The sequence below is a fragment of the Brachionichthys hirsutus genome, chromosome 8 (assembly GCF_040956055.1).
Source record: "Brachionichthys hirsutus isolate HB-005 chromosome 8, CSIRO-AGI_Bhir_v1, whole genome shotgun sequence".
Classification (NCBI taxonomy): Eukaryota; Metazoa; Chordata; class Actinopteri; order Lophiiformes; family Brachionichthyidae; genus Brachionichthys; species Brachionichthys hirsutus.
Window position 1 is genome coordinate 462,671 of NC_090904.1, and position 14,322 is coordinate 476,992.

General features: G+C 44.5%; 1 protein-coding gene across 1 annotated transcript; it reads right to left on the bottom strand.

Annotated features, from left to right (window-relative positions):
* Positions 1–498: 498 nt before the first annotated feature.
* Positions 499–13,181, bottom strand: mapkapk2a (MAPK activated protein kinase 2a). The gene is made up of 10 exons (XM_068742843.1): positions 12,514–13,181; positions 6,489–6,628; positions 4,031–4,095; positions 3,699–3,778; positions 3,438–3,564; positions 3,259–3,334; positions 3,052–3,176; positions 2,378–2,463; positions 2,209–2,289; positions 499–2,013 (listed from the first exon to the last, which is right to left on the bottom strand). Exons 1-10 carry the CDS (start codon positions 12,751–12,753, stop codon positions 1,867–1,869), a joined length of 1,167 nt encoding a protein of 388 aa, XP_068598944.1. The 5' UTR covers positions 12,754–13,181; the 3' UTR covers positions 499–1,866.
* Between the last annotated feature and the right edge of the window lie 1,141 nt (positions 13,182–14,322).

Here is a 14,322-nt window from a genome sequence, read left to right on the forward strand (position 1 = left end):
GTTCTCCGAAAGGGACCGCTGGACACGTGACCGAGACGAAAAGGCAGAGTTCAAATATGAAGGAAATATGTGCGTCAATACATTTCAGTAAAAGAGGTAATAGACGTGTAACACATGGACATGGCGTGTATAACAAGCGCCTGGATCACACACAACTGTAATAACATGTTTTCTGTCAACACAGATCTCAAACAGTTAAATCACTAAAACTTATCACTCAGAATACTCGTTACTGTTACCCAAAAACTCAGAGCATGTACAAGTGAATTTAATATCACTCAGAATACTCGTTACTGTTACCCAAAAACTCAGAGCATGTACAAGTGAATTTAATATCACTCAGAATACTCGTTACTGTTCCCCAAAAACTCTGAGCATGTACAAGTGAATTTAATATCACTCAGAATACTCGTTACTGTTACCCAAAAACTCCGAGCATGTACAAGTTAACTTAATATCACTTTGAGACAAAGACACGATAAAGTTTTATGTTTTTTTTATGTGTTTTTTAATCTGAAACTGAAGCAGACAAAAGTACAGCAGGTGGAGCTGAACAGGAAAAAAAGAAAAAGAAAAAGACATCTGTGCTTCCACTACTAGAAAAGTGTTGGGGGGGGGGGGGGGGGGGGGCATGGTAACACACACTCAATGAACATCTTTACAGTGAGAGATTTGTAGGTGCCAGTGATACAGTCGTGATTTTACAAATTGGGGTGAATCAAACTGATAAACTGAACAAAGATCACATCCCATAATCCCAAATGAGAAGGCAGCCATCACACCCGGGACCGTCTGATGACATCACATTCTGCTCCGAGGACGAGGAGCAGCTCTTCAATACTTTCTAATCCTTAGTGAGCTTCAGGAACACTGACATGGCAACAGGTTATTTGCACTGAACCTCCTAATCAATGAGGGTATCAACACCAGTCCGAGCCGGGCGTTCCCTAAAGAGGTGACACCGCTTGCATAAAACACGTACAAATGCTACCCATTGTCGTCCCTCTGAGAAACAAACGCCAACACTAAGAGAAAGGTCCGAGGAATATTTCACAACGACAAACGTCTGCATAGCGTGAGCCTGAAATCTAATCTGGTAATGTTATAAACTCTGCAGCATAACATCGGTAAAAGCCTGAATTAAAAGGAGCTACATGTTCAGAGTCATTTGCTGCTTTAGCAACACACAGTAAGGCCTTTTCTCATGTGGCTCCAGCTCCCCGGGGAGCTACATGCAGGAGAAAAGCCACCGCGGCCCCCTCCCGTCTACAAAACAAGCGTAGATGGAGGTAGGAGAGAGGAGCCAAGGCGGAGGTCTCTGCCCGAATGGCCCCCGGCCTCCGGCCCCCGTGTGAGAGCAGCATTCACAACGAGGAGCTGGAGCCGACAGAAACTCACAGTCCGAGAGGCTAACTGTCAGGGACAGAGTCCTTACATTCCACTTGTCAGTTCAAAAGACCATCGGTTACTTTCCATGTCTGCTAGAACCAATAACCGTTCCGTAGTTTGAGTATTTTTGGGATTTAGCCGTTTGATTTGACATTCACAGGTTTGGGGCTCGAGGTGAAACAGAATGGCTGCTAACTAATGCTAATGCTAAGGCTTCATATCCTAGTCAGACTTTCAAGCATCTCTGAGAACAGTTGGGGAAAGGAGGGGCGGGAGATCTCATTGCCCCCCCCCCCCCTCTCTTTTTGTAGAATTCATAATCTCTTCCCGGTGTGAAACGGTTAAAGACCCTTTCTGCCCGAGCAGAGTAATAAAAACATTAGGAAAAATAAAACACCATGCAAAACGCGACTCACCGCTCGACAGATTATTGCTTCCTTTTTACAACGAGTTTGACGTGCATGCCCACGTGCACGCTCAGCGGGCAGCAGACGGCGGCTCCACCATGGTGTTAGCTTTCTTCCTCCGCTTCGTTAACAGTGGATTGGTCGAGTCTTCGATGGTCTTGATCTTGATCTGCTCATAGTCGACCCTCATTGTCGCCAAGGCGCTGGTCATCTCCTCCTGAAATCCACAAAGTCAAAAGGGTTTCAGCCCCCCTCCCTTAACTACTATGGGAAAGGCAGCAAGCAGCTGCTCCTTCACTGCCTCCTCCACCTCACTCTGAACACAAAGACACCCCGTCCTGCTTTCGACCCACATCGAGCCATTCTGATCGCTGATGAATCCACGAGGGATGCAGAGAACCGGGCTCCTCACCTTGACATCTTCCCACGCGTCCTTCTCTTCCTTCAGCACCCGACTGGTGTGAAGCGGGGTCTGGGGCACCTCCATTGATTGCTTGAAAGAAATGCAGAAAGACATCCAGATCTCACTTCACTGTGGAGACGGACACATATCGACGGGGGGGAGGGGGGGGGGCACTTACGTTGATCCACGGATGATTCATGAACTCTGTGATGGTCATTCTTTGTGTCGGCTCAGTCTTAAGGAGGGTCCGAATTAGCTGTTTAGCTGCAAAAATATAAAAAGGCTAAAGAAACACCGGCTATCCCTTGTTCTCTACTTTTATTAGGTTTAGACTGAATGACATATTTTAGTTTCTATACATTAAGCATACATAATATAAAGTTAGGAGGTGCGTGTGATTCAACGCCTTTAAGTTGTGGCTGATGAAAACCAAACATTTCCTTGTTTGTCTGCTACATATTGAAAGTCGTTTTTAGCGTGTATAATTAGCAGGGCAGTTCATTCGTTATTTCAAATACTGCAAGGAGGAAAAGTACAAGCAGAATTGATTATCAGCCCATTGAAACGCACTCCTCTGAGCGGTAGTTACAACCTGGAGATGCAGGCCGGGTGAACCCCCAGGTCAAACCAAGTCAAGCTAACGTAACACTTGCGTTAGCATTCCTGCTAAACTATTCTATTGTTATACAACATTATTTCTTGCTTATGACAGTGTTTTTACCATCAGAACAGTAAATAGCAGGTGCTATATATCTATATAAAATAAATTCAATATTACTTTAAGGAATGCTATCTTTCTACAAACAACACAACTGGCTTTTGGTCAGGTTTAGTGAAGCCGTCGAGTCTGACCTTCCTCTGACACGTCAGACCACTCAGGGTTGGGGAACTCGTACTGGCCCATCCTGATTCTCTTCTTCATTCCAGGAGAGATGGCTAAACCGTGGTTAGAATAAAATGGAGGGTATCCACACAGCCTGTTAACGGTTTCAAAGTGCAGCTTTAGCTACAACAATCGATTGGTAATGCTATGTGATGAAGGATTCTGATTTTACTTACAGGATATACATAATGACACCCAACGACCACATGTCACATGACTTGTCATATTTCTCTGGGCCAAGGACTTCTGGTGCTGCAGACAAAGCGAGGGACAAAGGGGTAGAGAAATACTTTGTTCATTTTATTTATAAGCAATGAGTGCAGAGAATGTAAGATATGAAAAGGCAGGTACTTACCAACATAGTAAGGCGTGTAGCAGGGCGTGGCCAGAGAGTTATGTGAGGTGGTCTCCTTGGCAAAGCCAAAGTCTGTGAGTTTGAGCAGTGCGTTGGGCCTCTTGGTGGAATAGAGTAAATTCTCGGGCTGCAGGGGGGGTTCAGGAAGCCAGACACAAGGGCACAAGACATTAGCTAAAACTACAAAGGTCATCCAGAATGTTACGGCAAGGTCTTTATTACTCAACAAAAATAAAGAGCACTTAAAATGTTGAGCCAAACCTTAACGTCTCGGTGTGCAATATTGATGGCATGCAGGAACTGGATGGCCTCGCCGATGCTCTTCATGATGTCAGAAGCCTCTGAAGAAAAGAGACGAGGTCTTTTAAAAGGCGCGGCGTCACTGAATTAAGTTAAGTTAAGTAACATGCAAACCCAAGCACGGGAGGCGAACAGAAACAGATGCACGTGTAGCGTCATGATTGGTCTACCAAGTCATGTGGGCGTGTCTGACGGAAAGGTCAATTATTCTATGGCAGCAGCAGAAGTAATAATCAACAATAATGTTACGTAATATTGCACATGTCAAAGTGAGTAAGATGAATGAATATTACCTCTCTCTGTGAAGGCCTGGTCGCCTCGGTCTTGGATTCGACTAAAAAGCTCGCCGCCGTCCATGCTGCAATAAACAACGTAGAAAATCAACCCCGAAACAGAAAAGCCAAGATCTAAATCAATGAAACAAGCCTGGACTGGACGAACCGCCCAATGCGATCGATCTACAGTGATTTCAGCATTTGTGTGTGTGTGTGTGTGCGTGTGCGTGCGCGTAACACAACTACGTTAGAGGTCAGGTGAGTAATCTTTTCCATATACAAAATGCTACAGAGAAAAATTAAACCAGATATGACAGCTTTTTCCTGGCGAGTAATTTAATGGCTGAAACAGTGAAAACCACAAAAAGTACACTCAAAACATGTGGTACAAGCTTAATATGACGAGCCTGTGATACTACCATTCTGTTACACGGGAGTTGATCATGCCACGGTTTCAAGAGAACGAAGATGCGTCTTCTCCGTTTGTGATTAAGGATGATGAATTATTACACTCAGCTTTTCCATCGACAGGGTCAAACAGCCAAATCAACCCCAACGCTAGCCGCCACTAGCCGCCACTAGCCGCCACTAGCCTCAGTAGCCCCAGCTCAAACGCCCAAGGAAGAATTCACCCTCAATGCATTCTGTAAGTTTCGTTTAGTTGTTTTCTCATCATGACTGAGTGAGTTTCAGGTTTAATCATTTGGCTCATTTGTGTGCTTGTGTAAGAGTTGGAGTACACGCCGATGCAAAACAAGACGGCAGGAACGGCGGACCTGGAAGAGCGACGAGCCCTGCCAAACCACAGCGTGCCTCACACCTCTCCAAATCAATCAGCATCTTCTCACATTTTGCATATTGAGACGAGGGCAATACCTGGAGCCACCGTGCCCTAACACTGAGGTGCAATGTGAGAAACAGAAAGGCACTTTCTCAGCCCTGCTGAGGCTTTTCTTGCCAGTCAGGCACTTTTTCTTTTGTGCTTGTGGGATAAACATTCGGTCTCTGCCTCTCCGAAAACGTCTCGAGTTGAGGCGTGAGTGTTTGGCGGAATAGATGCTCAACTTATGTGTGTTGCACTTCTGACGCCATCAAAGCAGAAACATTAAAGGATTAAATATAAATGCTTGAGAAAACAGTCTGTAGAGGACAACATTAGCACGTTACCCGATACAGAAGCTATTATTTTACAGACAATCTTTAAGAAGTGAATAGAAAGACACACCAGAACTAAGTATAAAAATAAATGATTTTTATGGGTTGAAAGTGCACAAAATGGATCACTTATTTAAATAAACTGATAAGCCCTTGTTCTTTAACGTGCTTTTAAACCAATTTAATGAAAGTAAGGTTTGTCCTTATAAGAAAGGGTACACTATTACTCATTTCAGCGCTCAGTCTGACTCTGGCAGTGTTTGCGTTCCTCATCGTGTTCCAGAGACACCGGCACAACGTGATGCATTTAACTGTTTAGTTCTCTCCATTATGACATTTGAAGTATTGCTACCATCCAACTAGAATATTTCTACAATGAAGTGACTGGTTAAAAGCAGGAGTAAAGGTGTTCTGTGTAAATCTAAATATCTTGATATGGTGCTTTTAATGCAGACAACACAACGACTGCTACAACTGGATCTCTAAGAGCAGCGTGGGAACAGAGCAGCAAAATGTCCAGTCAGGGTGACGCACGTGGAACGGGCACGTCACAATATTATTCCTCAAAATCTGTCCCATCATTGTAAACTTTACAGCCTGCAGAAGATATGAATCGCTCATAATCACATGTGCCACATTTTCCTTTGTGCTTTATTCTATTCACACTGAACTTGTTTTCTCATCAGATGCTGTCCTTTTACATTTGAGTGCGTCTCTCTGCACCACAACGGTAACCACAAGCCTAAGGAGTGCACGTGTGACAACTCGGTGGTTTAAAATGCTGCGACATGGAAATAAAGCGGCGAGGAAGAGATACTAAACTCATTTAGAAGAAATGAGTCGATCACAAGGTCATGTAGCCATTTACAATAATTAACAGGGCTGAAATGTGCCTAGAACAAGTAACTTCACCTCTACATAGAGAAACCCAGACTCTTCTCCCGTCTAAAACCTACAGGCGTTTAGCCAGAATATCAGACTCAAGTAGAATTACACCAGCCATGGAATGACTTGAGCTTTACAGCAAGTTCAACTGACAAAACTGCTTTTTCTAGCTCCAGGTCATCTTCATATTCACACTATTTACAGTTCACAATTAGTATTTCTGCCAACGTCTGCACTGCATTCCTCTTCAATTCCTTCTGGTGGTTGCTGTGAATTTGTGAATGAAATGCTCCAAGCATGCAACTCAGGCGTATTGGTTACACTAAATTGTCCATAAGTGTGAATGTGAGCGTGAATGGTTGTCTCTACGTGTGGCCCGCTGGCGATGGGTCCGGGGTGTAGCCCGCTGTGTGCTTGCATGTGTGCACGTACTCACCACTCCATAACAATAAGCAGACATTTCCTTCCCTGGTACAGGTTCTCATACACATCAACGATGCGCACGATGTTGGCACAAGGCGACGCCCTCCAGTGGAGTTCCACTTCCCGACGGGCTTTGGCACAGTCCTGCAGCATCTGGACAGAAGGACAGGGTGATGTTACAATGACACTTTAATGGTTCTTTTTCTTCACGTAACATTTGGCAGAGGTCGATCATCTGTTGACATCGTTCCTGGTCAGCATGTGTTACCCAAAATTAAATTGAGAAATCGGTCACAGCGAAGGAAGTGAAGATTAAAGTGGTGAAGTGCTGCCCTCTGCTGGACAAGAGTCTAAATATGATATGGAGTTTTGACAGTCCAAACCAGAGAAATGTTTCTCAAACTCCTTTCCTCACATTTGTGGTTCAATTACATTTTTCAGACACTTTTCATTCCACAGAGCAACGAGTGCTCAGAAAGCCAAAGTAACTGATAAATGAATCTCAGTGAAGAAGCTCTTTCAATCGAATGTAGAGCACAGGCCTCCGTGTTTAAGCACACATTTCTTTCTTAAATCTTCTGACAGCGTACCGACACATCTATCCAGCTTCAAACAATCCACCAGAGCTGACGATTCATCGATTAAATCGAATAATTCGCTTCAAGAAAAGCTTTGAATTACAATCTGTTGCCTTGAGGATTCGTTTAGTGTTGCGTATTAAAACGATTTATAAAGTTCTGCCGCGCAGCGCCCAGAACTTTAAGCAAGGCATGTTTCTGCACAAGAGGGGAAGCCAAGAGCTGCAGAGCAAGCCGAGTGAACACAGTCCAGTGAGTCCGAGCTACCGGTAACATCCCAGACTCCGTCAGCAGCCCCATCAAAGTCATTCTGGCGCTTCTGTTTGCCCCGATTAAACATTAGTCACTTTTATAGATGCTGGCACTAAAGGTTTTGTTACCTTTCCACAAGCAACTTGTTACCGGTGCACAACTAACCAGCTGGCTTCCTTATCTTTGTACCACAGTGAAAAAGCAACATCTAAACATGGGATGGCTGTTACCAATACTGTCACTGCACTACTTTAGTCTTCTGTCATTTATATGCAGTACTGTGTGTCTTTGATATTCACAGTACCACAACCCCCAGGATTGTGTACTTTTATGTCGATGTATTAATGAAGACAGAAATCAGAAAAGGTGAGCAGAGTTGGGTCGAGTTGAGACATCACCATGAATAAGAATTCTGATTTATGAAGAACATTCTTCAAACATTTTGCTACCTTATTCAGAACTAATGAGAACCAAGTAGAAAAATGAAAAAAGAAAGAAGGGTTCGGCGATAACCAGTCCTGCATGTTTAAAGTTAGCAATGATGTCTCTTGGTAGCCCATTAAGTTCATTGGAAAGTACTGCGCATCACAGGTTATAAGATATCTCTAGGTTATCTATCACAACTACAAAACCACATCCTTTCAACCACATTCAGCCCAACAAAAAGGGAAGTACCGGTACCTTTTTTTACGAGGTCAAGGTAGGGATGAGTTATCGGCTCCCAATCACAGCCTACATTAACTGCAATCCAGTAAATCATATGATGACAGAGGATCTTACAACACAAAGGTCAATAATTACCAAAGGTAGACATTTAGCAGAGCTTTAACTAATCGGTTTGTGAAAAATGTCCCACAGACATGATCAGAAGGGAGAAAAACATCTTTTAATGGTGTAAACAGTATCAGTTCAACAGTTCATCAGTCCAACAAGAGGAAAATAATACAGAAAGGGGAGAACACTTCTTTCACCAGGTGTAATTTTACAAGACCCTGGGTCCATTTCTGTGTAACAGCGAACCAAATGGCAAATATTCCACTCCCTGAAGATAAGGGCACTTACTTCTACACAGAAAGACACAAACACAGGGTTGCATGACAGCAAACCAATCAACATGGCCCTCTAGCCTACAGCTCCACAGGCAACAAAGATGCTTCAAGAACAATTGCACATTTTCTTAATACATAGTCACTATACCTAGTTTGTGATTCCTGTTATGGAGCCTTCATACTATAAACATACAAAATTATATGAATACCGTAACAGAGGCAAATCCACCACCCAGCTAAAAAGAAGTATTACTTGTTCGATAGATTTCTTTATGATTAGCATAAATGTTGTTCAATATATTTATCTCACAGATCCAGATAATGATCCGGAACCAGATCCAATGGTCCATAGGCCATGGACAACCAAGTGAGCTGCCACTGTCTGGCATTTTACAACCTGAAAATAATTAACCAATCAGAGTGTACCTGTATCCACCTCAACATTAAGGTGTTTCCTGCTGGCAAAGTACGAACAAACATGGCGCATCCCAAACCAATAAGTCAAACCCCCAACTATTTTAGTATAATTCTCGCCAACTCAAAAGTTGTCCCAAAAATAATGTAAAAAAATAAATACATTTGATACAGGGGTTCGCCAACTTACGACACACCAGAAAGCGAGCAACTCGAATGCGTGACAGTTTCTGGGGTTTCTGGGGTCTCACTCACGACGTCTACCAAGAGGAAAATGTCTCTTTCTACTCCCCATTACACGACACAGCCTAATACATTTAACGGTAATTTAACATGGGCCGATCTACAACCAAGTGGGCTTACTACAAAACCCTCGGAACCAATTGTGGTTGTGGTCGACGACCCCCTGTGTATCTGTCAGAAAACTGCTGCAGGCAAAGATAAATTAATTACATATCATGTTGATCAAGCTCGACTGGTTTCTGGGTAGAATAGTAGGATGATGTGTTGCTCTTCCTGAAATGAGACGCAGTTCTCATCAGGGTGTGGTTAGAAAAATAAATAACTGAAAGCAGGTCACCACAAAGGTAACTTCTCTACATTCAGGATATTCCGTTTATTCCTTCCTCTGTTTTAGTGTGGATCTAACTGTGCAGTAAAAGTAGTGGATTGGTAGCTTATGGTGCGCAACGGACCAAAGAGTGAAACTAGTGCATTTCATTCAGCATTCGTCACTCACCTGAGAGGCTGCTAAACCTGATCAGAAGACACTTGCCAAATGGCCTAATAACATTTCTGGGAGAAACTGAGTCATAATCTCACGACTGAAGATGAGACTTGGCTCTCATTAATCAGACGTGCTGAAAGGTGTGGACGCCGACGCACTTATATTTAGTGTGTGGTGGGCACAAAGAATTTGAGCATCGTCTTACTTTGTTCAAGTAGTATTAATTCAGAAAAGCAAAATCCATAAATGAGAACGACCCCATGCTTCCAGTTCCTCTTCTCTCGGCTAACCCTCGGCAGGTGCGTTTGCTTCACTGCAGTGACTTCCACATTTCAGAAAACGCAATGTCAACGACTCACTCAAGTGTGGGGAAAATATTTAGTCACCGTGTCATTATATCACCTCTACTGGCTCCTTTTCAGGTGAAGCTCTATGAAACTCCAGCAGGCAGCAGTGAAGGGTGATCTGATGGAGTTAGGGTTAGTAAGCAAAAACAAAGACAAGCCGACCCCATGCTTGGGTGAGCGTCCCCTAAAGTCAAGTGTGCCGAATAGATGCATAAACCAAACTGGACCCACAGAGCCACACAAGCGTTCCTTTAGCGTTCTCAAACCATTGGATGCTATTTTTATTCAAAATGTGTCCTTAACTTGATTGTTCCTAATAACCTTGCGTCCTGTGTGTCTATGCAGCACGTGTAATTTGATATCTGCAGATGCCTAACACTCTTTGACAACGGGCACGAGGCAGGATACTTATAAAGGAAGATAAATCAGCACAGGGCATAGAGCTCTGTCTCTGGCACAAGCCACAATGTCAAAGGGTGTCGATTCCCCGAGGCAGGCTAGGACGAGGACAACACATCACATGCTCACCCAATACTGCGTAGGACAGTCACAATACTGCGTAGGACATTCACAATACTGCGTAGGACATTCACAATACTGCGTAGGACATTCACAATACTGCGTAGGACATTCACAATACTGCGTAGGACAATCACAATACTGTGTAGGACATTCACAATACCGTGTAGGACAATCACAATACTGTGTAGGACATTCACAATACTGCGAAGGACAATCACAATACTGCGTAGGACAATCACAATACTGTGTAGGACAATCACAATACTGTGTAGGACTATCACAATACTGCAAAGGACATTCACAATACTGCGAAGGGCATTCACAATACTGCGAAGGGCATTCACAATACTGTGTAGGACATTCACAATACTGTGTAGGACAATCACAATACTGTGTAGGACATTCACAATACTGTGTAGGACAATCACAATACTGTGTAGGACATTCACAATACTGCGAAGGACATTCACAATACTGCGTAGGACAATCACAATACTGTGTAGGACAATCACAATACTGTGTAGGGCATTCACAATACTGCGAAGGACATTCACAATACTGTGTAGGACATTCACAATACTGTGTAGGGCATTCACAATACTGCGTAGGGCATTCACAATACTGTGTAGGACAATCACAATACTGTGTAGGGCATTCACAATACTGTGTAGGACAATCACAATACTGTGTAGGACATTCACAATACTGTGTAGGACATTCACAGATTTATATGCAGACCTCTCTTCCCCAACAGAACCGTGTATTCTAATAAACGCTGGCGTTGAAGGATTGAGGATCTCTAATCTAAACCCCATTGATACAATAAATGAGATGGAGCTGAAGTCAGGACTGGAACAACGAGGATGTTCATTGGTTCACTGAGATAATCGGGGGCATAAAAAAATAGCGTATTAATATCAGCCATAAAGTGCTGAAGAACTTTAAGTGAGGCTTGTTCCCGCACCCTAGGGGAAGCGGCCCGAGCATGTCCAGGGGAAAGCCAAGCGCCGCAGAGCAAGCAGAGCGAACACAGAGAAAGATGGAGAAGAGCACAACAATGGAGGAGCAGAGGAGGAAGGAGTCCAAAGAAAACCACAAACTGTCCAAAGGTTCAAGCGAACGTGGTGCAATGTTAGCGCTGTCAAACAGAGCTGGCGTATCACAACAGAACTACATCGATGTTGCAGCATTTACAGGAAGCAAACAATCAGGAACAATGCTAAATCAATATAATCAGCTAACGCTACGTACATGCTAGCTTCATATAAATAAAGTCCCTCCTTTCAAACACATCACTTAACCAATAAAATGGATCTGGATTCCTGGATTCGCTGCCCTCCAAACAGACGGCTTTTCCGATGCTGAGGGATCTTGCTTAACTTGTGTCGTCACGTTCAGGCAGTTCCTCTTTGTCAGGATTTCATCTTGGACTGAGAGTCCTCGCTCACATCCTGCTGTGAGAACGGCCGTTATCGTTTTGGGAAGTCGTCCTTGTGGTACGCTCGAGCAGCGCTGCAAAGTCAGCAAACGTCGCGCCACCTGTTGCCTTTACAGCACAGGATCATCGTGGACAGTCTTGTGGCGCGAGACATCGTTGGTTGGAGAGCTTGCTATTTTTTCAAATTATCGCCAGTACGAGATCAGGAAAATAGGCATTTCCGGTTTAAGGAAAGGAGAGCACTGATGGAACACTATTTTGTAAAAGCTTTCCACTGTGACCCGCAGAAATGACTGAAATAGTATTCAGTCATTGATGGCTTCCCTAAGACGTAGCCCGACTTCACCGAGGACAATCCCTCACTGACAATAAACTGATTGACAGCTTTGATGTCAACACCGACGCCCGTCCAGCAGCGAGCTCTAAACGCCACCGTTAGTGACGCTCGCATGTGGATCAGCAAATCGGTTATGTCGACCGTTCATCCTGATGATGATGATGCGTGTCCGACACCGGCTGGGTGATCCACATGGACTTCATGTGTAGCTCAACGTCAACAGTCCATCATGTCAGCACATTGAGAACCTGGAACCGGACTCCCCGTCTCACAGCAGGACATCCTGAATTAACACTGGTCTTAATGAGACTTGTGGAAACACAACGAGGCTGAACTCTTCCAGGTCTCTGGTTAGTTCTAGGACTAGAACTTACCTTCAGCGCATACTTGTCTCCAGTCCTTTTCTGGAAGATTTCAAGCACCTTGCCATTGATGCCCAGCCCCAACACCTGGCTGGTTACCTTGTAGTCATCTGTGATGGCGTTCTTCTTTATCTGTAAGTTGGGTCTGGCATGAAAGGCGAGGTACTGACCGCCAGGGTTCTGTTGACCGGTCGGGTTCTGCTGCCCCGCCGGGTTCGGAAACAGTGGCTGGTTCTGCGTGTTGGGTAGCATGCTCCTGGTCTGCGCTAGGAGCCCAACGATCCGTTTTTAGCTGGGCTAGCTGGGCTAGCTGGCCTGCGCTAAACTCACCGGCTAAAGTTAGCCAGGCCCGAGGCAGCACCGCCAGTAGTTCTGACGCTGAACGTGAAAGTCACTTAGTTAGCGGCTAACTGCTAATCTAGCTAAACGTTAGCATGCTAGCTTGATCCTATTCTTGACCTATGATCCTCGGCTAACAACTCAGCTATCGTTTAGCTTATCCATCGCCACCGACCGCCGGTTCCTCACAGAGCAGTTCAGGAACTTTCTTTTTTTAAAACATCCATTAAACCGTCCCCGGAGCTTCTGAATCGGTAACGTTGAACCGTCTGTGTGAAAAGACGGAACCCTGAACTGAAAACAAATAAAAGAAGGAAGGAGGAACTCCGGCGGCTCACCGAAGCCAGCTCACTTTCCGACGATCACAGAGAAGCAGGCTTTACAGATGACGTCATGGCCGCTTAAAGGAGACGCGCGACCGGTTCGGAACTTCGTCAGAAGTTCACGAATTTATTCTTATTTTTCATATTTAAATATTCTTACAACTTTAATGTGTTGGCTCGCTCTGATACCGCCCTATGGAATGTCATGAATTAAAATGCCCCGATGGATCTGCCAGCCGGTGTATTTATTTCCAAGTCGGACTCGAACGTCTCACGTGGGAGTGGCGAAGGGCATGTGGCTCGTTGAGCTGTCCGCGGAGCTCGACTGCTGCTAAGTGTCACTGCAGGAAAGTCACGACTGCTGCAGCTCGATCTCACAGCTTTTATGTGCTGTCCGGTGCGTTGTGTCGTAAAACCAAGCTTTGGTACGTGAGCAAGTTCTACAGTGTAGAACAATTAACTTCCTATCGAGCCGAGAGGACCTTCTGGAGTTCATCGGACCCATCAGAACTGTGAAGGATGTCTTTTATTGAAAGTATGGTGGTTTTCCAGCGGAGCTGTCTCATGGGACTCTTGACTGCCGTCTTCTCTGTAGAACAATATTATGGTGACCGGAGGTGAATATCTTCAGTCACGAGTAACCGTTCACCAAAAACAGACAAATGTTTGGGTCATGACAGAATCGGAACGATTCGATCTGAGGCACAGGAGCCAGGATCAAGAAAGCAAACAGGTTTACTAAAAGAAAAATAGAGACAGACAGGGGCATGGGGGAGACAGCCAGGAGGGGAGAGATTAGACAGGGCATGGGGGGAGACAGACAGGGCATGGGGGAGACAGCCAGGAGGGGAGAGATTAGACAGGGCATGGGGGGAGAGAGACAGGAGGGGAGAGACAGACAGGGGCATGGGGGGAGAGAAACAGACCAATCGATCACAGACGAGCAACCAATCATGCTCATTCAGACTTTCGGAACATCGAGACTTACACTCTGTGTCTTCATGTTTCTGAAAAGAAGCACTGAAATAAAAGTGCAAATGTAATCAATTACATAGAATACAAATTCAATATGGCATTTTTACGTGACTACATGTTAGCCTCAGGCTTTACAATAGTTGAATTTTCAGATGGAAAATATAAAATAAATATACCTGGTTGT

Bases quoted from the DNA above. Each gene is read 5' to 3' on its own strand.
- mapkapk2a (XM_068742843.1), bottom strand. From the start codon at position 12,753: ATGCTACCCAACACGCAGAACCAGCCACTGTTTCCGAACCCGGCGGGG. The intron at 3,335-3,437 runs GTAAGTACCTGC...CTTTGTCTGCAG, and splicing joins CTACACGCCTTACTATGTTG to CACCAGAAGTCCTTGGCCCA. The intron at 2,290-2,377 runs GTAAGTGCCCCC...ATTTCTTTCAAG, and splicing joins TGAATCATCCGTGGATCAAC to CAATCAATGGAGGTGCCCCA.